This window comes from Anguilla rostrata, chromosome 3 (genome assembly GCF_018555375.3).
Source record: "Anguilla rostrata isolate EN2019 chromosome 3, ASM1855537v3, whole genome shotgun sequence".
Classification (NCBI taxonomy): domain Eukaryota; kingdom Metazoa; phylum Chordata; class Actinopteri; order Anguilliformes; family Anguillidae; genus Anguilla; species Anguilla rostrata.
In genome coordinates this window covers 36,902,383-36,928,340 of record NC_057935.1, presented here as the reverse complement: position 1 = coordinate 36,928,340, position 25,958 = coordinate 36,902,383, and the positions used below count along the sequence as shown (strand labels likewise).

The 25,958-nt window shown below is 37.6% G+C and overlaps 2 protein-coding genes across 6 annotated transcripts in view; one reads left to right on the top strand and one right to left on the bottom strand.

Annotated features, from left to right (window-relative positions):
- LOC135250749 (coiled-coil domain-containing protein 148-like) overlaps positions 1 to 9,495 on the top strand; it is a 55,166-nt gene extending 45,671 nt beyond the window's left edge. Inside the window, exons 13-15 of the mRNA XM_064327382.1 lie at positions 403 to 520; positions 872 to 1,006; positions 7,998 to 9,495. Of these exons, the coding sequence (XP_064183452.1) occupies positions 403 to 520; positions 872 to 1,006; positions 7,998 to 8,144 (400 nt within the window). The 3' untranslated portion in view covers positions 8,145 to 9,495. The remainder of the gene's footprint in view (positions 1 to 402; positions 521 to 871; positions 1,007 to 7,997) is intronic.
- An 835-nt stretch (positions 9,496 to 10,330) lies between these two features.
- Positions 10,331 to 20,746, bottom strand: c3h7orf57 (chromosome 3 C7orf57 homolog). Of its 5 annotated transcripts, none has more exons than XM_064327384.1 (8): positions 20,595 to 20,746; positions 20,130 to 20,201; positions 19,539 to 19,709; positions 19,107 to 19,203; positions 16,514 to 16,670; positions 15,462 to 15,547; positions 14,145 to 14,245; positions 10,331 to 11,319 (listed from the first exon to the last, which is right to left on the bottom strand). In XM_064327384.1, exons 2-8 carry the CDS (start codon positions 20,164 to 20,166, stop codon positions 11,267 to 11,269), a joined length of 702 nt encoding a protein of 233 aa, XP_064183454.1. In that variant the 5' UTR covers positions 20,167 to 20,201; positions 20,595 to 20,746; the 3' UTR covers positions 10,331 to 11,266. The 5 variants fall into 5 exon arrangements, with proteins under 5 accessions (XP_064183454.1, XP_064183458.1, XP_064183457.1 ...); XM_064327388.1 differs by having other exon boundaries at positions 14,145 to 14,242; positions 15,474 to 15,547; XM_064327387.1 differs by having other exon boundaries at positions 14,145 to 14,242; positions 20,595 to 20,745.
- Between the last annotated feature and the right edge of the window lie 5,212 nt (positions 20,747 to 25,958).

Genomic DNA, 25,958 nt, shown 5'->3' with positions numbered 1-25,958 from the left:
TGAAGCTGGTAAAGTAAACATCAGCATATCAGAAAAGATGAAGTTGTGCAGCAGTAATGATATGGGTTCATCCCAATCTGTAAATTGTAGCACCATAACGCAGGCAATTTTGGCCAATTTTGACATTATGGCATGCAAGTGTTAACTGTGGATGAACACACATAGAAATGCCACAGTATATAGTTAAATGGCTCTTGATTAATTAAAATATAGATGTCATACACCGGTGTGACTATAGATTTCACCAACTGTAATTCATGACAACTCTAAGTCATAAAGATTATCTAGAAGCCACATATAAGAATCTGTTAGTCTTTCCAAATTTTTTTATTAACACTATTCTTGCGAGTGATTTGCCGAAGGTTTATACATATGGCCTTTCCCCCGATCCTGTTTGCTCAGGGTGCAGTTTCGGGAAGCGCTCCTGCTGCAGCGAAAGAGGGAAAGGGAGGCACAAGCACTCCTGAGACTGGAGGAGGAGGCGGAGAAACAGGGACATCTGGAGGCCCTCAGGAACCAGGTACTGCATTTAAACACTTCATCATCCGGAGAGGTATTCTGACTGAACATAAATCAAAATCTTCAACTAGATCTTCAATAACATCTTAGTGTTATGATTACTGTCATTGATATAATGATAATGTAGCAATCATAAATTAAATCATAGTCATTATTATTATTATTATTATTATTATTGGCAGTATTAGTTGTAGTAACCTCATAATCATAATCACTCAACTTCAGCAAAATAATAAACTAGTTGCACAGATAGCCTGTAGCATTGCTGCCACCTGCTGATACAGCACAGCTATGGCATGTGTGACTGGCAGTTTTTGCCATACCATAATTTCCTCTTTCTCATCTTTTCCAGGTTGCAGTTGTAGTAGAGGCAGACCCAGAGAGAATGATGGGAAACACCAAGGCCTGGCAGAGCCGGCACCAGACAGGAGAAGAATTTGTCCTGCAAAAGCCCCTGTATCCGCTATATTCCTTCACTGACAGACAGGTAAAACAGATCCTAAAATTACTTATTCCTCCATGGTTTCTGAGTAATTTCTGCACATGATTTCTCCCTGTAGATTTTCTTTTTACTATCAGTGTGGTTGCTTCAGCAACCCACTGCCTGTTCCCTTGCATACTTATTCTTCTTTTCTTCCACCCAGATTTCTGCAAACTTCCCCTTACAGTTTTTAAACTAGACATGCCATTCCAACTTTATAATATTCAGCTTGGCTCAGAGCACTGTGCTTGTACACAGCTTTTTGAAAGTCCAAATAGTTTTGGGGAAAATTCCCATAGAATGACTGGGGAATGAAAAATAAAATGCAATGAATGGGGAACGTTGAACCTTGTGGTGACTTGTGAGTACATGCTATTTCAGCCAATAGAACACATTGAAAAAACAGAAAAAAAACACCATTTTGTGCTTGTGATGCGAGCTACCAAGCTGATAATAATAATAAGCACATACTTATAATAGTGGCAATTTAACAATAATTTCACAAAAGACAGATATCATACATTTATAAAACAGGATTTTCAATTGCAAATTGACATACCGTTATATGATGAGTGCATTTAGGTACCGGTATCATGAAGCCAGTTGTCAGTGTCATTCAAATGCCACGTTAATAAATACTGCACGCATATAACCACAAAAATGCTCAGTTATATGTATCATGTTGCAACTAAGAGACTCGCCAGAAAACAAAAAATGTATCTGCATACTTAACCTTAGCTATTGGTTTTGGGAAATCAACCCTTGTAACCTGTTACTATGGGACAAACCTAATTGATAAACAGTATTTTTTAAAAAGTATATGGGCTTGTATTGATGAAACTGGAGCTGGCGGCTGACGAAAAGCCGTTTAGTTTGTGGTGTTAGAACAGGGCGCATGAGCTTTGATTTGCTCATTTATAGCAGAACATGGCTTGTCCTTCATAGCCATGGCACCTTTGGTGAATTTCATTAAGAAAATGACTGAGGACAATGCACAAGCATCACATGTGTGCACATATGACATAACCCTGCACATAAACGTTTTTAGTTCTCTTGGAGGCAGAGAGCATATTCTGAAAAGAGTAGTGAATCCACTTCATGGATACATGCAAAAGCCCTTTATTCAAATAAATGCACTTTCTGTTATTTGATGCTTGCGTTTTCCTTTAATAACAAGGGTGATACCTTTTAAAAAAATATAGCAAAAAGGTTTTTATGCTATATATATATATATATATATATATATATATATATATATATATATATATCAGGCTATTATGCAATGAAGGAGTGGGTGCGTCTGAAAATGTTTCACCCATAAACCTGCCCTGGGGCAATGTATCTCTCCTCCCATATACAGTACATAGTACTAAAACTACAAACACAAATGTTTTATCGGGACACAGTTTCAGTCATGAGATCTTGCTTCCCCTTTAATCCCTGGAAGTCACAGCTAGAAATGTTGATGCATTATCAGGATTAGGTGTGTGGAGAAGCAGGGGGGTGGGAGTGTCTATCTGTGGGCAGGGCCAGCAATATGATTATGCTATGATTTTCAAGATGTTTCCACAACATTGCTATCATTGCTACAAGTTTCCTTTTGCAAACTTAATATTATATACTTAATATTTTCTTTCCACGTAAATTTTTGCACAGTACAACTTTCAAGCTTGACATGCCATTCCAAGGTTATATTCACCTTGGCTCAGAGTATATTGTCTGTTTAACTCCTTTGTGGGTGCCTCCCAGTGGCCAGGACGCCAGCATCCTGAAAATGCTCAACTCAGAAATTCAGTGCTCTTGCAACCAAACTGTGAGTGGAAACAACAAACTCTGTATTCTAGCTTTATTAGTAGACGATACACAACAACTATGCCTAATATGGAGTTTTTAAGTGCCACCATTGTCACATACTGTAGGTCATCAATTTAACAAGCAATTTAACAAGTCCCATCTTGAACTACCCCCCCCCCCCCCCCAAGCATGACACACTGGACAATAGTGTCTATCTGGAGTTTATAAAAATATTCTTTCACCACCAAAAATAGCCCATACACTATTTATGCCAATGTAACTCATTTCAGTTTCTTCTGATTTGATTTGATTTGATTTGATAATTTATCATGTAGAGGACAGTACAAGCTTTCCAACAGTATATGGCATGTTTTCTTTAGAATTTTATTACAAAGAGAGACCCATGCTTAACTGCATGAGTGGTTTCTTCAGCACAGCATTGTGGCAGCATAGTATAATGGCTAAGCAACCTAAAGGTCACCAGTTTAATTCCCAGTGTGATACAGGGCTGGGGGTAACCACTGTATAATATAGTGGACAGACAGAAACACAAAAGAGAGTAATTGGCTTGGAGCCATTTATTAACTCCTGAAACTGGAAATAAGCAGAAGCCTTTGGAAACAAAGGAAAGACAAACCTGGCAACCAAAACTTCCTAACAAGGTGGGCAAAAACACAAAGTCCTAAAGGAAACAAAAACACCATATGCTGCAAAGTCCCCATACACAGCCACATTGTCCAAAATCCCAACTCCCAGGTCTGACAATCAGTCCCGTTTATTAGGCCCAATCATTAGATAATGGGCTGCAGCTGTTGTGATTACGATGTCTCGCAGCTGCAGCCATAACTGCGTATAGGGCCGGTGCTGCCCTCTGGTGGACAGCACCCCGATTCCGAATACTGTATTCGGGAAAGCATGAATAATGCGATGGAAACAGATATTTCTTCTACCCAAAGTTGTTCGTTATTATTCGGATTCGGAAAAAAAAAAAAAGTTCTCATAGCCTCTATCTAACGTCACATGGGCTGGAGGGGGGGGGGGGGGGAGAGAGGGGGGTGGGGGGGGCACACCAGTTACACACTTTGAGCCACTGCGATGCAAAACATTTGCCTGATTTACATTTGACTTCCGGTATAAACCACGCCCACTTCCTGTCTTCTATCCGAATACAGATACAGATACAGATAATTTTATTGGTTGAACAGATACAGATACAGATAATGACGTCTCTGCACACCCCTAGTACAAAGTTATCTAAGTTGCTCTGGATAAGAGTGTCTGCTGAATGGCAGCAATGTTGTGCATCCAACCGTAACATTACACAGCAATATACAAGCACTAATTGAGGCATTACTTTTTTCCTTCAGTTTTTGGACGATTTTACTACTGTTGCCAACTCATCAGCATGGTTAAAACAAATTCTCTGTGGAGTGAGTCAGAAGAGAAGAAAGCATGACATCTAGCTACGATATATACAAGCATGTACATATCACTGCTTGAAACATATCAATTATTTATGTTGTCATTTAAAATATTGTTATGTTCACATTTGTCGTAAGAGATAACTGTTTGCCTTTGCTAATAATGCACAGCACATTTGTATTGGGGAAGAACTATCAGCCCTAGCTGTCAGTATGGAATGGAAATGGCATGGAAAATCCTCAAATTTACTGTGTGCTGATATGTGCTAGATGATTATAAAATTTCCCTTGGACAGATCATAATAGTAACATGTCATCCCATCCCCATGCAACAAAAGACTACTGTACTGTACTGTAGAATACAAGAAAACATAAGTGTGAATGACTACATATTTAGGTATGTGTACCACACAGTGTGCCACAATGTTTTTGCATTATTATGTGATATCAATGTTTCATTTTAATCGACCATAAAGGAGCAAATATATATGCTTCATAAAATGGACAAAAATAATTTTATTTACATTTTTCCAAGATATTATGGATAAGTGTTTAGACCGCTAGATATGTTAGACCCCTATTGTCAGAGCTCACAAGGGATATTAAGAGAACAGAACAGAGGAAAACCAGGAACTTAAATGCACAGTGGAACAGGTGAAAACAATCACAGGAAACAAGCAGACAAGTGCAGAATGTGGGAAACCAGTAAACCAATTAACAATCTAACGTTGACATGAGACACAAAACACAGGGTGAAAACTAAACAGGGAGTTAGCAGTTTGGTCCCAGAGCTGTGACACCTATATTGATGAAGACATTATTATTATTTAATCCTCACTTGAAAATGATGCAAAATGAGTTAGTTTCATCAGTCAAAACAGCTGCTTTGTAGTGAAATATATTATTATGTTAAAATTTACAGCAATGCACAATTTAGATATTTTGGATAGATCGGTGGCATGGTGGTGCAGTGGGTAGGACTGTCGCCTCACAGCAAGAAGGCTGTGGGTTCAAATCTCAGTTTGGAGTTTGCATGTTCTCCCCTACCATAGGTATGAGTGTGTGACTGAATGCTGTGTGTGCCCTGTGATAGACTGGCGGCCTGTCCAGGGTGTATTCCTGCCTCTCGCCCAATGCACACTGGGATAGGCTCCAGCACCTGCCGTGACCCTGCTCAAGATAAGCGGGTATAGATAATGGATAGGTGGATGGATAGATCTGGAGAAACTAAAGGTCACCAGTGTACACTGTTTACTTTTTGCTTGATAGAAGTTCCAGATATCACTTTAGTAGTTCCTCAGGTTTTGAATACTTGTGATCAAGGAGTTTATGATCCAGGACACGTATAGTTTTACCTGCTATATATATGTGATCTCTCTGTATTCCAGGGAGAACAACTTCATTTTTGCATTTTCTTCTGGATAATTTCATTTGTAGAACTTTAATTGTACCTAGATTATGAATATAATATAATCTAGATTATGTTATTGTAAACGGTACCAGTACCTTACTTCATTTAAGGCATTTTCCAAGTCTCTGTGATGCTCACATCTAGAGTTGTAAAGCCTTAAATAGAATACCCCCTAAATTAGTGAAGATTGGCCAAATTTTGCATCTGTGTGGGTTAAAGCTTTATTTTGAGTGATCTTCCATTTCTTTACACCAATCAATGGCTGAGACATTCAACATTTAATTTGAGTGTTTTTTCTGGATGTTTGGAAGTTATAAAAAAGGCACAATTTGGTGACATAGTGCCACTATTTGAAAGTCTACAAGAGTGGTAACCAACCCTGTTCCTGGAGATCTGCCATCCTGTAGGTTTTCACTTCAACCATGATTTGACATGCCTGACTAGTAATTAGCAGCTCAACAAGACCTCTAGCTGTTGATTGAGGTGTGCTTTATTGGGGTTGGAATGAAAACCTACAGGATGGTAGAGCTCCTGGAACAGGGTTGATTACCACTGTTCTACAAAATGCTATTAGATTGTAATGGTCATAAGGTAACACTGGTAAAGTTTTAAGAAGCTACAGCTCTCTATTTCATCTGGTAACAACTAAACTGCTGAAGCAACAGTACTAAAAGTTTATTCATAAACTTTACATTCTGGTTAACGTTCTTCTTGTATTTCTATTTATTGGCCTGTAACCTAGTTTGACAATAATGCAATGTTTCACACTCTACTCATTTCATTATTTTGTAAAAAGGGCACATAAATTATATCTGTTCTACTAGACCTTTAATATATATATTTTTTTTACATTTTCATATTGGCCTTGAAGATTACATGTACCGCAAAGCTGATACAATATTATGAAAGCTGTCTACATTTATTTGAATTTGGAATATGAATGAAGCATATCATTGAGTTTGTATTTGATCTAAAGATTATGTTCACATTTGTAATTGCATGCAGAGCCATTTCTGTGGGTGAGTTTCCCTCATAAGGCTAACAGATTATACAGAGAATTCTCATCTGCTATATTATTCAAACTTCCTTCTCCATGTTGGGAGTGCATTGCAAGGCGTACTACCTGTGTATGTAGTATACTGTCGGTATACGACAAATTAAACTGAAGAGATGACTAATTAATGGCACAATGCTAATCCAGCTATACTTATAGCTACAGTATAATCTACCCTCCTTAACCAGATAAATTTCCATAGGCACCAACTTGGCATCAACTTGGGGGACAAAAAGAACTTCTGTGGAAGAACAAATTGTTTTTAAGTTGCATGCTTTGTTATAATAACGCACAGATGGCATTGTTTGATTATATGACAGGTACACATTAAGTAACATTTGTAACAAGTTTGGAGAATTCATAAACCACTTCTGCTACCGACAGCAGATTTGGTTACTGGAGAATCTCTTTAAAAAAAGCAGTCTACACTTACTTACCCACTAGCTAGTTCGTCATCTGAGTAACGAATAAAAATATATTAGCCAAACAGCTTTCCTGACCCTGACTAAATAGACTAAATCAGCCATTAACCTATTAGGGAAATAGAAGGCATCTATTCCAGAATACAACCACAAATACCATAAATAAACACAAAACCAAACTATTTAGCATGCAACCAGCCCTTAGCCCAAGTTTCCCTTCCATCTGTCTTAACCAACTATATGATAAGTACAACTTGAATCTAATGTTAGCGCTTTTTTGAACAGTCAATGAGGCAACATGCAAAAGGCTTTTAATAACTTTGCACTGACCCAAATGTTAAAATTAACTAGCTAGCAACTACTAATAAAAAAATAAATAAAATAATAATTTTCTAATAAAAAATAAATAAAATAAATAAATGTGGGTAAATATAAGTTCTGCCAGTCTTAAGAAAAATTAAAGCATCAAATGAGTGTCATGCATATTTTTTTTTCTCCTACATTTTTTGTTTTCTTATATATTTGGTCTTTTCTAGTTTTTCTTGACTGATTTGTGTGCCTACTGTTTATGATGAGTGTTCTTTTTTATTTTGGTGTCTTATTGTGAAGGACTTGATAACCACAAGGTTTTCTATTTTAAAAAACGCATGCACTGTGCTTCCATGATGGATCAGAACTAAAGGAACACAGGATATTATTGAAAAATAATAAACAAAAATAAACAGTTCCTTACACCATGTTTTGTATGCGGCAAGATTCAAGGTGTGCCTGGCATTTTTCATGTATGTCTTTCATGAGCCACATCTGAAATGCACAGTTCAGATATTTTTTCTAAATACCAATTAAATATTGTAACATTGAGTAATGGAAAATTGACTTTCCTGTCATTGTCCAGATTGTGTCCGATCCAAGAGTCCGGATTGAGCAAGCTCTGCGGGAGGCAGGATTTCACAATTCACCATATGCCAGGGAGGTTTTGTCTTCTGTCCATCCTCCAAGACTGCCCCGGCGGGACACAGAGTCTACTATATTTAAATCCTGACCTGGACACAGAGTCTACCATGTACAACTCCTGACCTGGGCACATAGTCTAGCATGTACAACTCCTGATTTGGACACAGAGTCTACCATGTACAACTCCTGACCTGGGCACATAGTCTAGCATGTACAACTCCTGATTTGGACACAGAGTCTACCATGTACAACTCCTGACCTGGGCACATAGTCTAGCATGTACAACTCCTGATTTGGACACAGAGTCTACCATGTACAAATCCTGACCTGGACACATAGTCTAGCATGTACAACTCCTGATTTGGACACAGAGTCTACCATGTACAACTCCTGACCTGGGCACATAGTCTAGCATGTACAACTCCTGATTTGGACGTAGTCTTATCATGTTAAAATCCTGGCCTGGACACAGCGTCCACTATATTTAAATCCTGGCCTGGACACAGCGTCCACTATACTTAAATCCTGGCCTGGGCACAGAGTCCACAAAATTTAAATCCTGATCTGGACACAGAATCCACCACATTTAAATGGGACTCCCAGCCAGATGGCACTGGCACAATCCAGACTTCAATCTGGGCCATGGGTGCATCACTGAACCATGCTAAAGTTCCATAAGGGTGCTCAATTTTTATGTTTCAATTTTAGAGGAATGTAATTATAGAACTGACTGTAATTAATTATATTAGAAATATTACTTAAAGAAAATCCGTTTGTCCTGTGCTGTTTGTTCCATACTGTCATTTTTTTATGCTACAAAACAGGAAACCACACTGCTGATATTTCATTAAATTTGTCAAGACCATCTTTCCAGAAAATGTGATGTGTGAAATGTCGTATCTATATATTCATGCCATCATGTATCATATATTTATGCCATTTTCTGTTAATGTTTCTCCACTAAGATCTGACCAGAGTTCTAACCTGTATTAATTTGTTTTAATGTCACTGTCTCAGTTTCAGTATTTAGGTGCAATTCCTTGCAATCAGCCCAGACCTAAATTTACCAACACTGAAATTATCAAGTGTAGCAAAAGAACATAAAATGACAAGGAAAATGGACTGAATATAATCAAATCAGAAAATCTGTGCTGGTTTTCCATTCCTTGTGGGATTTTCATCACAGGGAGCATTATAGAACATCTGTGGTATACCTAGAATTGCATCCAAAGCATAGATTTTTGAAGAGATTTTTGTGATAGAGCTGGCTTAATTTCCTGGTCCAGCACCCATATTGTGGCAGTTCCAACGTTTAAATGCCTTCTTATGTTGATGTTGAGGTTCTGTTCGCTCTTTGCGTTTTTCCTGTAACAGTCGTAAATCAGAGGGCACTACAATAGTTGCAATAAGTAACAATAAAATGCATTTGGATTAAACCATTTAATTGGATGAGTTGAAGGCTCACCCGTTATCTGTGACATTATGTTATCTTGCAGGTGGGTTGTATTGATGTCTACTGGGTATCCCAGATACTCCCAACATATGCATTCTGAATTAACCTCAGGAAACTTATCTTTGTGAATGAATGAAATTGATTTTGTAAAGTTGAAAATGAAGTACAAAGTATTGAATTACAATGAGTGAGATGAGCAAAGGATGTCTGGGGCTTTCATAAACCCTGCAGCTGGAACACAAGTTCATGCAAAGACATTTAACATTACTATCCAAAAGTTGGTGATGTTTTGTTTTGAGTAGTTATGTGGCTACCATTGTGGATGTAGATGTAAATTCTTTGGTAAAAAGAGGAAAATAATGGTAGTGTATAGTAAACCATGGATCTAACCAAATCAACCAGGATTCAAAACAAAGTTTTTCTGAACTGTAAGCATTTCACTCCATGTCATTCATTAAACTATCAATTCTTCCAAGGTTTGATAGTTTCAATATAAAATGCTTAACTCAACTAAAATGCTCAACCAAGATGTTACTCAAGTACATTTTAGAGAAATACACAGCTTACAGTATGCTAACTATTTTAACCTATGCCAGTGAAATTTTGTTACTTTTTAAAAAGTCTTTTTAAATAGTATCAAATTATAAAATTGTCCAAGACTGATTTATAAATGCTTATGTGCCAAAAATATATATATAGAATAATTCAGAGTTCATTTTGTTGTTCACTTAATGTTCCTTAAACATGTGCATTCACATCTGAGGGACAATCATGATTTCACGATTCATTCATAGTAATTGAACAAAAGAAAAAAAAACTGATCACATGCCCATGCAAGTTTATTGTTTGAGATATTTCAATCAACAACAAATTGTAACCTTCACTTAAGGTCAAAATGTAAGATGACCATACATAAATGCAATGTCATGTTTCTCTTTTTTCTCTTTTTTTTAAACCAAGGATGTTCTTAAGTAGAACATCCTTAAAACTTCAACTTGCATACCAAACAATATCAAAATGACAATGGAACAGCATTTATAAACAGTCTCACAGAAGAAAATGGAAAATGACAATCAGGCTAAAGTTGTTACTGAAATATCACAAAATCCTAAACTGACCATCATGCACTTATACACTATACAGTAGTGGAGAGAGAATGGAGCCTGAAATTGAGAATCTGGCTCAAGTTTGAAAATCAGATGTCATTTTGCATTGCGTTCGAATTTAAAACTGCCAGACCCTTTGTTCTTGTGGATTATGTGAAAGAGAACCTTCTTGGCAATAACACTGCTGGCAACAATATCCAGCTCTGCTGCATGGTCCTGGTTAACAACAGTTCCTTCCCACAGCTTAAAGCAATAGGTGCAATAATACTTACGAAGATTAAGTGCATAAGCAAATGAGTCCAGTACAAGCCCTTGGTGTTAGTTGTTCATACCACTTTGAGAAAATCGTTCTTTTGTACTCTTCTTTTGTGAGTTTACAGCATAAATACCACACGAACAGCAGCTATCGCTAAAGATACACCTTAAATCTGAGAATGTTCATACAAATATCAAGTGTCTTGACAATACTTGACAATGAGAATGAGTAAAAAATACATCAAACACTAATAAAACTAGTGAATTTACATAAATAACCAACAGAACTGAAATATAAAATCCTCAATGGGGAATTTGAACTGGAGAGAGGAATGTGAGCAGGATGTTGCATGAGAGAACGCACGCAGTGATTGGCAGCGCATCCTTTTCTCGAATTTACTCCAGGTCCTCCTCAAGTGCGATGGAGCTCGCTGGATCAGATGTAACACCTGTGCGCACACACAAACACACATACAGTGAATACAACTCTTCATATGGGGCGACATAGCTCAGGAGGTAAGACCGATTGTCTGGCAGTCGAGGGTTGCCGGTTCAAACCCCGCCCTGGGCGTGTCGAAGTGTCCTTGAGCAAGACACCTAACCCCTAACCCCTAACTGCTCTGGCGAAAGAGAGGCATCAATTGTAAAGCGCTTTGGATAAAAGCACTATATAAATGCAGTCCATTTACCATACCAGTCAGTCATAATTATGGTTATCCTGAACATGTGACCTGGGAAACATTAACCACTTAGCGTAACCCCCCTAGTGGTCAGCACGCCGGTGTGCCTAGATTGCTCATCTCAGACATTCATTGCTCCTGCAACCAAAGTATGAGTTGAATACAGAAACTCTGTGTTCTAGTTTCATTAGTAGACAATACACGGCAACTATGCCAAATACAGAGTTTCGCCAACATTGTCGTGCTGGCCATTCATTTAACAAGTGGCCCCTTCCCTGCAGTCTCAACTACACCCTGCACCCATGACATAATGGACAATATTGTCTATCTGGATTGCTACCTGCATTGCTTCAGTATATATCCAGCTGTATAAATGGATGCAATGTAAAAAAAATGCAATGTCAAATGTTGTGCAAGTCGCTCTGGATAAGAGCGTCTGCTAAATACCTGCAATGTAATGAACCCAACAATAGCCCAAAGATATGCCAATACAGCATTGAAAACGTTGCTCATTGAATAAAAAAATAAACACTATTTTAAAAAATTTATACCCTGCCATTCTACAGTCAATATCCATTCTACAGTCAATATCTGGGACAAAATATTGAATAAATATACAACATTTCCATTGGTTTTATGCGTAAATGTGTCCCTTTTGAGACTGAGAGGTCATATATTGTCTTGCATAATCCGTTTGTGAAATATACATGCATTTGTGACAACTGGGTACCTTCCAAAATAGCTGTGTGTAATACCACGCGTTTACGGTGTTGTCCCCTTTTTAGTACAGTCTGGCTTGATCGACAATTAAGATATCCAATAGATGACAGAATAAGCTTGCTAATAATGCATAACATGCCTAAGTTTGCTTATGGAATAGCTTTTTATAGCTCAGTGTAACGAAAGTTCTCCTAATCGCATTCACTTATGCATTCACTCTGTGGTAGCAGCAAAAGACACTGCACCTGACGAAACTTTATCAATGGTTTTCATAATTTCTTGGAAAATATTATTATTATTGAGCATAGCTAAGCCATATGTCGCTGATAGACCTAGCTGACATCGTTTTCTGGAGTAAAACAGAAGAGGAGAGAACGAATGGACTGATTTACCGTCTCTATATACTTAACACAGATAACATTTCATCATCGCTATAGAAGTATTACTGCTCAAAATATTTCAGTTAAATACGTTATTTTTGAAATTGAGTGTCTTTAAAGAGGTTAGTGGTATTTTATAATGAGGATATTTCACACTGTAATGTAAGCATTTGTTAGTAGCTTAGCAATTTTTGTGTTTCATGCACCAGATATGACTTGAAAGTTGGAACATTGCCAAAATGTGGTGGATGGTTGAATATTGTTTTCATATCGTCCCATCCCCATACAAGAAGACATTACATACTGTAGAGTACAGAAAAACATACGAGAGTTAATTACATATTTTGGTACTGTACCGCATTGTGTGACAATGTTTTTGCATTATTTTTTAATCTGATATCAATGTTTCATCTTAAACCTTCATAAGGGGCTCATTTATATGCTTTATAATGGACAAATAGCATTTTATCCACTTTTGGAGCGATTTTGGATATGTTTCTAGACCCCTAGAAATTTTAGACCACTGTACTGACGGAGAGCTGGTAATTCCCACTTGAAAATTATGCAACAGTGAGTTTCTTGAGTTAAAACAGTTGATTTGTAGTTAAATACATAATTATGTTGTGATTTACAGCAGTGCATAATTCAGACATTTTGGACAGATTTGGAGGCACTGGGTACACTGCTTAGTTTTTCTTCATAGATCTTTAGTAGTTCTACATATCCACGCTTAGATTTTATGCACTTGTGGTCAAGGAGTTTTTGATCCAGGACATGTATAGTTTAACCTGCTGTACATATGCAATCTCTCAGTATTTCATTGCAAACTAAAAAAGAGCATTCATTTTTTATTTTTTGCCTAGACAATTGCATTTGTGGCACTTTATTTCTTCCAAAATTATGAATATAAAAGAATCTAAGCATTGCTTCGTTTAAGCCATTTTTTAAGCCTCTGTGGTGTTCACATCTGGAGTTATAAGGCTTTAAATAGGGTACCCCCTAAATGTGCAAAGATTACCCAGATTTGGCATGTGCGCTAAGGGGTAAAACCTGTATCTCGGTCCTTACAGGTAAGCAGTCAGAAAAGCACAAGCAAATATACTATTTAGGACCAACGGAAGTTTGTTGTTGCATGTCTCTAAACCAGCAATGGCCAAGCTTACTCGAATGGGCCAGAGCAAGCGTAGGTGTTTGTTTTAACCCTGCACTAAAATGTCCAGTTCAACTAATCGATATATTGTCTGAAGACTACAATCAGTTCATTATCAGGTGTTGTAGTGTGGGGGTAGCCAGTACACAGTACACACATCAATCCTTTCACTCACAAGAGACACAGGTCTGATTCATCATCAATGAAAACACTTAGAGCCTTCACTGCTTTCAGAAGGAATTTAAAGGAAAATGTGATCTGACTACACATGTGAAATGTAAAGTCAGTTTTGTGATGCAACATTCAGACAGAAGGTGGAATTTACCTGCATATCATTTACTTACTTGATTCGTCATCGTCATCTTTTGGGGACTTCTCCTCTACATAGCCAAAGCTCAACAACTTAGACATGCTGACAGGGGCTGCCTTCTTGTCGTGGGACCTGTTGTCACACAAAATAACTTTTACACATTTTTTTTTACCCAAGAAACATCAACCATGTGAGAGAAAATACAGAAATCTGACTTAAAGTCAACTTCAAGACACTAACAGATACACTAAACAAATCTTGGACATTAACCAAGATGATCGGATGTCTGCATGTCACACCAAAACCGTCTAGAATCCCAAGTCACAAGCCGTCTGGAATCCCAAATTGGTCACACACTAATTTCACTGAATGTGTTCTTGACATTGCAAATGGTTTCTCCTTCTTCGACAGAGAGTAGCTTTCAATCCAATCCTTATCAATTCAAACCGCAGGAAGCTTACCGCAGTTTGCTTTCTATTTACAAAATACCTAGGGCATTCTACAACTCTGTATGCATGAGGGAAGTTGTACTGAAACTTATTAACTTAACCTAATAAAATCTTACCATCTTGCCCAGTCTTATTCTAGTATTTGATCTGAATTGGGCTTAAAATACAATTGCCAGACAAAATCTTGGTTTGCTTCTCCTATAATAAGTATGCAGAAATTTCTAAAATATGTACTGTCACTTTAATAATGGCGCTTGCTATTTGCACATTCAAAGTGGCTAGCTGAATAAAGTTAACAACTATAACAGCTGTTGTATAAACAGCTCTGGAGATGAATGCTAGGATTATAGGGCTAAGATCAGCAGAGAGTAAGTGACATTGGCCATGCAGGTAAATGAAGTTTGCTATCATTTCATAGCCTATATTTTTGTGCTAGCTGTTGTGCTTAGTTTTGGAATAGCAATTAATACTGCCATGTTTGGAATGTTCCTCACTTAATTATCTTGTTCATATCAGAATTGTTTGGCTGTTTATGCCAGACTGATATTGTTCAGTAGTTCAATTCTGACATCAGACTGAATGGACTTGACATGTTGCCTCTGGTTGCACGTAGGCAATCAAGACTGTAGCTAATGATTACACTCCTGTGGTAGAGAACCAGCAAAGCCACAGTGCAATGTTCAATGGCGTTTACAAACAAGGCTCCCCGTAATTTGATCATTAAACAGAGAATAAACAAATCATTTTACGTGATAGGAGGTACATCCGTCATTTTGACAGAAACCAAATTATATTTTCCTTTCTGATACATACAAACAAGACAACGTAGCCGGTGAGCCTTTTGGTAATATGAGACTGCACTCTCGAGAAACAACCTGAAAAGCACAGTGTGAAGGACTAACGTTCTCTTATACTTGTTTGCCTCATCGTTTCCAGAGGCCAGGCTCATCTTCTTCATCTGCTCCGCAGCATGGTCGGCCATGACGATCTGCGCATCGGAAATACGAAAATAGAAATAGCCATTTAGATCCTTCTGGGACCACTCTTTAAACCCCAGGTTAGCTTTTGAAGATTTGAATGTCTCAGTAGGAAAACAAACTAGTCTCCACAATAGTTCTCCTCCTGTTGTGTGAAAAAATAAAAATTCTACACTGAACTACTGGTCTTGGATATTTGGTCTTTGATTTGGGAAAATAAATTTAGTAGGTCTAGTGAATTTATCATTTTCAATAATGAAATCGTTAAATTAATTAAAACACATGGTTATTCTCTACCCCAGTTTACTTTTCAATAAACCAACACAGATTTAAATGTATTGTAACCAAAGTCACGACGCCCTTAAACCCATAGTTTCCTCAAATGTCAGTTGTCAAGTCTTCAGGTTTCTCTGAATATCTGCACTGAAGGCAGTAAAATTAGACCCTTCTAAAACAAAGATGAGTTCATTTTTGCTCAAGCACTTTGGCATCTTTGGCATCTTGCCAAAGCAACACTGCGATTCAAAAGCTTTCCATAGTCACAAAAGGATCACTGTCAAATATGTGCGTCAGGAAAAACAATACGTTTCTACCAAATATATCTCAACAATAACTAGGACATTACCACATGTAACCAATGAAGACGTCAAACCACACAAGTCAAAATCGCGCACACACATACCCAAAACAACAAAAGTTTCGTTGAGTTAACCAAGGCAGGTCTAATTGCAAAAATGGTCAACATAAGTGGCCCAATGTCTTATTTGATGCATTCTGTAAAGGCAAAAAAAACAAGCAAAATGAAAAAAAACAATGGAACAACAAACAATGGAAAAACAAATAAAACAATAACCCCCCATAAAATGGACATTACAGTTGAGATAATCGATTAAATTAACTTCTAAAAAGCAGGATTGCTAAAAACCTGATGGGAGATTATATTGTCACAGGTGCACGGATGGTCTTTGTCCATTCACCTTATCTTTATCAGAAGTAAAGTTATCAGCTTCCCGCTCCCAAGTGGATTTGTTATCACTCCCAAAGGGAGCACTGGCCCGCAGTATGGCCCCCTTAGTTGGACTTTCCTTGTCCTCTTCAGGAGTCAAAAGCTCCGGGGTTGATCCTTTAGAAGGGCTGCAAGCAGAAAACCATAGTCCATTTTCCCTTCACTTCACTGAAACACACATTTCCTAAACAGTACTTGCTGGTAATATTCTGCTTACAAATACACCGTTTGCGGTAGCCAGTAACTTTAATTGGTCCTCGGCCATCCGAGAAACCTATACAGGCACACACCCTAACAGTGCTTTTCTCAAGATGCCCCTTCAGAATGTCATTTGTTTCTAAAGTTTTCATTTAATATTTGAACGGCATTTAATTTGCATGCCCCATGAAATTTGAATTAGCCTACTTTCACACAGAATTGCAAACAAGAGACAGTAGCCCAGTGATTTTATAAAAGTTGCATTTTAATATCCTGGAACAGATATTTAATTAAACTGAACTACTTTTTCAGAGGTCAATATTAAATAAAAGAATAAAACAGCTTTAATAAAAGTTGTGTTAAACATTTGGGAAAGCTGTAATGGCAATGTGTGTCTCCTGGGCACCATTATACAAGTCAGCTAAACAGCGTTCCTCTATTTGAATTTGAATCCATCATAATTTCATCAGGTTAACATAACACAATCACAAACACTTGCAGGTTGCCAAACAATGAAATTGGAGATATCTGGAATATGATGATTAAATGCACAAAATCAGGCCTCCTGAAAACTCACACATACATTTTCCACAATAGGTCATTTCTCTTTACGTTATGAGATAACTGCCACTAGTGCAGTTTATGATGATTAGACTACACCCAAATTTGAAATGTATTCCTTGAAATGACATTCCTGTCAGCTGTACAGATTGATGCCATTATCATTGCACCTAACAGTAATATCAGCAATTATCTAATTAAGGCTACAATTAAAACTTTATGTATTCATTATACAACCTTAGTTTCTGCAGCAACACCAAGATATTACAAGTTCTGCCAGATATTTGCATCAAACCTATCACAAAAAGTAGTGTTAACGCCAAATTGTTCTTCTTCATTGGTATAAAAGCGGGTGGCAATGTGTGCTCTTTTTTCTCTGCAGTACAGCTCAACTGCAAAATCATCTGGGTCAGAAGCAGGCAGTTCATGTGCAGCTGGCAGACTGACTGCAGATTCCCAATCGATGCAACCCGCCGCTCTTTTGTAATGAGATTTAGACAACTCTGCCAAATGAAACCATCTGCACTTCCCAATGGCGACAATCAGCACTGGTACAGACAGTGAACTAAAGACAGAACCCAGTCCTTCAGCACGCTGAGCCATCTTACAGCTTCCATTGGTCATGCTCTGTTAACGCTCCAGGAAACTGGATTCAAATTGTGGTTATATTCCCCAGAATGACAACTGATCTTCTTCTTTATATTTCTTTCAAGTTTTCAACCCAATTATAACCATTAAATTGTCAAACTATTAAATGATTGTGACCTGATTCAGCGGACAAGACAGGGCGGGCATGTATCCTGCGCTCATTAACATTCCTATCCGTAAGACATGTCACATGTAAACCATTCCTCATCGTTAGCTAGGTTAGAGCTGGTTAAAGCAGACTGTCCCATGCACTAACCTTAAATATTTATATATTAAATATTAAATATTTAAAAGAGGAACACAAACTAGGATTTACCATCATATAGTTAAACCTGAAGCTAATTCAATGTGTAATAATGTTGTAACACTAAGCTACTGCACACTAACATTAGACTCGATAGCAGTCTCAAACTCTGGACATTACACCCCAATATAAAAAGCCTTTGCTTCCACATGTCTAAGCTTGAAAGCTATTTAATTGCCGCTAGCTAATGATAGGCCAACTTAGTGATCTATCACATTCTGCAACAAATTCCAGGCAAGAATGGGCAATGCAAATACTAACTGTACAGGTTATTGTAATATTGCACTGCCCGTGGGCTCCAGAAATAAAAATCAATTTCTTGTACCTCTCTTCATTTTTTGGAAAAAGAAAAAAAGTGTATTGCGCTCTCCACATCCAAAGAAGGGGCAATGCTTAGGTATTTTCAACTTTGCATGCCTTACCCACACAAAAGTGGCAAGCGTATCATTTACATTAGATGTAGAAAAGATTTCACTGTTTTTTGTTACATAACTAACAGCCAGTTAACCCTGCCCATGGAAAACCTGGCATTTAGCCAAGGGGAAAAGAATGCCAATTTCAGCACAGGCTTTTATGCATTTTTTTGGTTGTTTTTGCAAGAATCATTTAAAAATATTCCTTGGCCATTTGTGAATGCAGAGAAGCATTAAAACAACACATCAGCAATCAGATTTCAGTTTCCTGGACCTTTAAATATAAAGGACACTCTTAATTTGCTTTTAAGCAAACAAGAAATAAAATGTTTTATTATGAAAATAGCAAATATGTAGGACTGAAAAGCCTCAATATCCAAATCAAGTCATAGCGTGAGGTTTCAGATGGTACAGCTAATGGCGTATAAAAATGTTCTTACCACTTTTGTTCCTTGTCTGAGGCAGAGAACCAATCAGGAGGCCTGTATTGTGCATTAGGTTTGGTCTCCAAATTGGTCTCCTCATGCCACAATAAACCTGTGAAAAATAAAGACAAACAGCTGATACTTGTTCCAGTCTGGTATGCCCTCTTCTCCAAAAAACATACCATGCTTACACATTTCTGTCTAGTGTCCTGGTTTCTCTAATCCTTACACTTCACACTTGGCACATAATAAAGGTAATTCTACGAAAACCTCATTGTAGCGCTATATAGCCACACAATACGTTTCAATAAGGCTGCAAGTTTTACCTTTCACTCTGTAAAACATGCATCCGTCCTTTCACTCTGTAAAACATGCCTCCGTTCCCACTAACCGTATGTTATCATATATTCCCTTTATTTTACAGGATACACATTAAATATAACATACCCCTTTGCCCGCCTTGTTTGGCAAGTTTGACATATTCTGAATCGGTCTCAAATACACCGACGCGACGTCCACGGCTCTTCTCCAAAGGAGCAATGTCGGCACTGTTTGACAGCCCTGGAATCTGTGAGGTGGGGCCCTGTGCACCATTGGCTTGATAGTTAGGTTTTGTGCCTGAGAATAGAAGTATAGCTGTAGAAACCTCGTTCACAGTACAATCCTATTATTTGTAAAACAGCAGTGTTGTAATAAACCCCAGTGAGACAACCAAGTTCACTCCTAGTTAGCTTGAATTAACGAACCAACATTTGCGTTTTTCTTGCAGACAATAAAGATCAATCGCATCAAGACGTGGGGTGTTGAGAATTTTCTGTTAAAATGATTACATTAGCAAGTTACCACACTACAGCTTGCAAACTACCTCAAACCACCGTTAGGTTAGTTAACATTAGGTAATGTTAGTATGTACAGTGTCGAGTGCTAACGTAGAGAGCAAAACCGAACCCTGCATCTCCATACTCCATCTTAGAAAGGCAAGGTTAAAATCTATCTCGACAAAACCAACGAATCAGACAAAGCATGCAAATCACTTGCCAGGTTTTCTTCGGCGATGGTCCATTTCGGTACTCATGTCTACTTGCTAGCGAGCTAACTATGAATTATGTCCTGCAAATAAAGAAGTTTAAACGTGTTATCAGTGCGTTAGCAAGGTACCTTAGTAAAACCAGACACCGTTAACATAGCAAATGACAAAATGAAAAAACATGACTAGCTAGCAACTAGCTACGTAGCGACCAAACACAGAAACAATCCAAATGAATGACGAACGTCGGTTTACTAGCTTAATCACATCGACGCAACAATGCCGGCGAAGGAAAAAAAAGATAGCGTTAACGCCAGGAACGTTAGGCCGCAAGTAGGCCGCTTGCTAGACAACCATACAATTAGTTTCTGCTGTATCGTTACTTTTACTTTTGCAAGTCTTGTCTATGTACCATAATTACAACTCTATGTATGCAATTTGATACTAAAATCGTTTATGAAAAATTCGCGAGCTACCTCGCTTGTTAGCTACCCTTCGGTTTGGGATAGTTCAGTTCGATGACTGTTTCCGGAATACAGAGTCAGCTGGTTCGTAACCATGGAAATGACATCGGAACAGAACGGAAGACGTTCTGAGTCGGTTTGACATTAGATATCCATCTTGATTATCTGAACAAATCCTTTTCACAAACAATGCATAGAAAGGGAGTCAAAAAAAATGGAAAGCGTAACTAACCAATTCATATTAACAAATAGAGTGTTACAGTGATTACGTCATTTTGTAGGCAAACTCTGTAGTTACTTCCGCCATTGGTTCCCTCGGCAAATTCCAAATTCATTCTTCCCATAAGCATTTCGTTCTCTGTCTAAAATAAGGTCTGTGGTTAACGTATGTCGAAGAGAGTTTCAGGTTTTGTTCTACAAGATAAAATACACCCATTAATATCTCAACCGTGAATTTAGAAGTAGGTACGTGTTTTAAACAAGTAAGTTGCTATGTTGACATTACAACTGTTTTCACGTGCAGGCGGGCTAGTTTGGAAACTTGAGTGGCGGTTGCCAGAAAGCGACCATTGTTGTAGTTTCAATATAGCAACTTGTTAGCAACTTACTTTTTTAAAGCACATAACAACCTCAAAATCCAAAGTTGAGATATCAATAGGTGTCATTTATCTCGTAGAAAAAATGCTCTATTGTAGAAAGAATTCTGGAAAGCTAATCTGGTAACCCATGGCTCCAAAAAGCAAACTTACTTTTGGGTTTTAGGACTACAAACTGTAACGCCAAAAGTTACGCCTTGAGAACGGAGAGTTTGCCATTTTTCAGGGTTTCTTACAGAAATAATCACACTGACCACAACATATTTTTTAATGATTTTTTTGATGAACACTTACACACCAGAAAAGATATGCTTATGCTTGCTTGTGAAGTCCTCTATAGGCAGCAACTATTGTCCAATCTGGTGCATAATGGGAGTGGATTGGTTTAACAACAAGGACATTTTGCTGATGAGGAGTTATGTGGTAAATATTGTGTAAATGTATGTCTGTCACAAGTGGGTATACAGAAGATGACTGTGGACAATCATTGAGGGAGATATGCTGCTTACTTAAGGCTGTGGAGACAGCTTTTTTTTTAAATATACCACTAATAGTTTCCCTTGATGGACAACAGAGTGTTCAGCTTCTCTGATACTGAACAAAGGTAATCAAGTGTCAGTGAAAGAAGACACAGGCTAAGGAAAGATTTCTGGTTATCATATTGCTAAAAGGACTCGAGAGGTAGAAATTGTGACAGTTGAAAATGGTACCCCTCATGTGTAATTAGCCTGGTGTTTTTCAATAATTATTCCTGAAATTCTCTCCTGGTTATTCAATAATGTACCACATTCATTTTAAGCTGATGATGGAACGAGCTGGTCAAGAGAGGAATGTTAATTTTTGGTTCTGAAAACAAAAAGTTGTTTGAACCGGAAAGAGGTTCAATTCAGTTTTAATTTTAACTACCTTTTACCAGGGACATAGGAGTGAGTTTGACATTGGGGGGGATACATTAGCTCCCCAGCCCCTACTGCCACCCGCCCCCACAATAAATGTTAGTGGAAAACTCATTGGGTCCACCATAGCCACCATTATTGGAATTAAAGATGCAGACACATGCTGGCCTCATCCATTCTCACCTGCCAGAGCAGGCTTTGTTGTTTATTTATTGTACTGTGTATATGCAAGATGCAAGATACCTCCCAATCAGTAATAGACTCAAGAAGGCACAGTAGACGCCCTCAAGTGGGCACACTAATGAAAGTATCATGTTTAATCAAATTAATTAAACTGTATTTAACCCCCTAATATTGAAATGCGTGGATTAAATACATCACAGATGTTCTGTGTTTAGACACCTAACTAAAAGCCTTCATTATAAATGTGCAATAAATGTGTGGTGCAGGTGAGGCATGCCAACTGAACAAGGTTGAAGAAGAGCTACTTTACATCCAAACCTGGGTCAAATAGATATTTAAAGTATTACATACAAATACATTTAAGGAGCTTTTATGTGTTTTTGCAATTACTTTCAAATATGTCTTTAAAAATATTTAAAATACTGAATTTTCAAATACAAAGTGTTTTCTTTAATGGGATTATTTGAAAATACTTTCACAACATAAGGCCAGTGGTGCAACATGTACAACAATTGTACCAAGCTGTTGAAAGACTTGAAAAGCACTGGATATGCGGGAATCAGCTCTGAATGTTGAGAATTTTGTCAAATTAGAGGACAGTATTTTGATGAGAATGCATCAAATGACTGCTGACAGCCCCAGTCCAATTGTACCGATTTCCATTGTTAATTGGTAGTGAATATGCATGGATTATTTCATTTTATCAGTGCCTAACCTTAAAAAATGTAAAAGATGGGACTGTACATATGGCTGTTGAACACTCTGACAACAGAAAAAAAGGGCCACTAACTTAAAAACAAAATGGGTACAAATAAACAGGCAAGTAGCTTATCAAGAAGTCTGAGTTTGCCATCCCCCAATGCAAAGATATGCATTTAGGCTACTGTCTGTTAGAGGCAGTGCATGGGTTGTTTAAAGTTGCCATCTTAGATTACCGTTGCCCATAATCCAAATTCAAACCCTTAGCCCCTAGTAGTTCCCCTGGAGTGCCCTCAGTATTATAACTCGCTGACATCTCATCGATTCCACTCACAAAGATTGTACAAAGAACTCTGTGATATCCCCTTCAGTGTGAAACCTACATTGTTGCTGGCTCAGCCATTTCTGTTATCTATCACAGAAATATTTCAAAATATTTTAAAATTGTATTTGTATTTTAATGTATTCTTAAAAGGCTCTAAATACTATTTGAAAAGTATTTGGTTTCCCAGGAAAGTATTTATTTAAAGGAATGTATTTTTAAATACTATTTGGGAAAGTATTTGGTTTTCCATTAAGAGAATTTAAGTAAATCAAATACAAAGTATTTCATGTGTAAATGTATTTGACAATACTTCAAATATGTATTTAACTACATTTTCAAATACACATACAAATGCATATTTTTATTTTACCCAGGTCTTTCTACATCTCAACACCACCTCCCCTCCACTTCTCTATGTTACATCGCATTTATTTGGCGGATGTTTTTATTCAAAGCGACGTACAATAAGTGCATACCAAGGGTCATTGGAACAACTACAAAACACAAGTCAGATAAGGTACTATACTCATTATGTAACAGTTATTCATAGCCATGAACACATTAAGTCCAGTTCACACAGTAATCATAGGATAGGTCAGAAAGTTATGGTCAAACTAGGAGGCATGACAATGAGCTTACATCAACATAACAATACAAGTGCAATATAAGTGCTGGATGAAGAGATGCATCTTCAGACCATGGTGGAAGATTAGCAATGACTGAGTGGTTCATAGAGGAACAGGGAGTATGTTCCACCATTGGGGAGCTAGGGTGGAGAAGCTCCGTGGTTGGGACGAGCGAGAACCATTCACCTGGATGGCAGGGAGTGAAAGTTACCCTGCTGCAACAGAGCAGAGTGGTTGAGCTGGCGTGTAGAATTGAGTCATGTCCTTTAGGTAGTAGGGGGCTGTCCTGTTGGCTGCAGTGTAGGTGAGAGTCTACACATCCAAACTCTCTACTGACACATAGAATCTATTAAATTTATCTAACATATTCATTAACATTCTCTGAAAATATGACATAGAGAAAGAAAAAGATAAGATAGACATTTGCCTTCAAAAGAAAATTATTTTCAGTAATGTGCTGGCATATCAGAACATTTCAAATAACACAAATATACAAAAAAAGTATTTGAATTCCCCTTTCTCCCTACCCAACTTTCACTCTCAAAAAGTAAATAAATAAAAATACTGGATCACAAAAAAATCAACTACACTTTTTAGATTCCACCCTATCATCGAAATGCTGGTCAGTGTAACATTATGTGACAAATATGTTTGTCAAACATAGTAATATGATGCGTTGCACCATATTAAACGTTGGACTGGATCCGTTTCTGAACTTCTTTTGCCGGCACATTTTTGGATGAAGGAATACTGGAAATAAATTAAATGAAGACTGCCAAATCTTTTAGACTTTTAACCTGGCTCCGATACTCTCAGCAAACATTACAATGCATTGCAGTTTCAAAAAAGTCTATTGATAGCTAGATTCATGGAGCCAAAAAGGTTTGATTCTTTGATACGTGCAAGGCTCCCAAAAACATAGTCAATTAATGCATTTATGATATATTGAGGAATACATATGACTTTATAATAACTATATAATACAATTTGAACAATGCAAGCAACTTATTTTAATACTACAATAGTAATAGCATAGTATTCATGTTACCTTCCTCCCATACGACTGCTAAATTGTAAAATCTAGCAGGACCTAGTGGTCCTCTGCTGTGACTAAGTCTTTGTCTTTGTCTGGAGGGCTCAAAATTAAATTGCACCTGACATCAGACTGACAATGCCTCTGGGCTGTGCACTGAGTGCACTGGCTGACACAGTGGAACATGGGTTTCTTGTCTGTCCTAATTCTAGTACATAAAATGATATTTTTAGACAGAACTTGGTTTCAGTGATTTTGTGCATATCATGGTGCAGTGTCTGTGGTTCAGATTTCTGTGATTGACAGGGGATAGTAGTGATGATAGGATTGTGGAGTTATTTACATTTCTTAAATCACAAAGTGCACAGATTTGTGATTTCAAAAGGGGTAATAAAAAAGGATGTGAAGGCACGGGTATATGGAGAACTTTTTTTCTGTTTTTTCCTTCATTTGTTCACACTTCTTTTTGACCACGTTCTCTTCAAATGGTTAGATGAAAAAACTCAGGGCCAAATTACTTGAAATAATTCAGGAAACATTGGTTAGCACTGCTTCCGAATATGGCTTGTTCAATTTGTGTGACCTAAGATAGCCAATATTGTTTCTTTTATCTTGGCCTAATTTTAATATCAGTCATATTAATGGCAGGCCTATATTTTGCGAGTTTAAATGACTGATTTAAGGACAGTACTTTGTATGCGTGAGTAACTTGGTATTTTTGTACGTTGAAAACGTATTTTTTAATGGTTCAGATGTCGTAATTTTATGTTTTGCACTCCGCGACAGCAGGTGGCGGTAAGCACATTTGTAGTTGACTCGAAACCACAATTCATCCACTTAACGAGGAGGCGAAATACAAGAAGAAGGGGAAGAAGAAGAGTTGTTTTTCTTCTCCAAAATTGAGTGTAACCAGTTAGCAGGCTAACTTTATTTAGTTTTGAGCACCGTCCCAATTTTCCTGTTAACTTTGGTGAACATAAGCATCCAAGTTAATTAATTCGCTGTCCTGAAGATCGAA

Bases quoted from the DNA above. Each gene is read 5' to 3' on its own strand.
- c3h7orf57 (XM_064327384.1), bottom strand. From the start codon at position 20,166: ATGAGTACCGAAATGGACCATCGCCGAAGAAAACCTG. The intron at 19,204-19,538 runs GTATGTTATATT...TATTTTTCACAG, and splicing joins CAAACAAGGCGGGCAAAGGG to GTTTATTGTGGCATGAGGAG. The intron at 14,246-15,461 runs GTTAGTCCTTCA...TTTGTGTGACAA, and splicing joins GCAAACAAGTATAAGAGAAC to CAGGTCCCACGACAAGAAGG.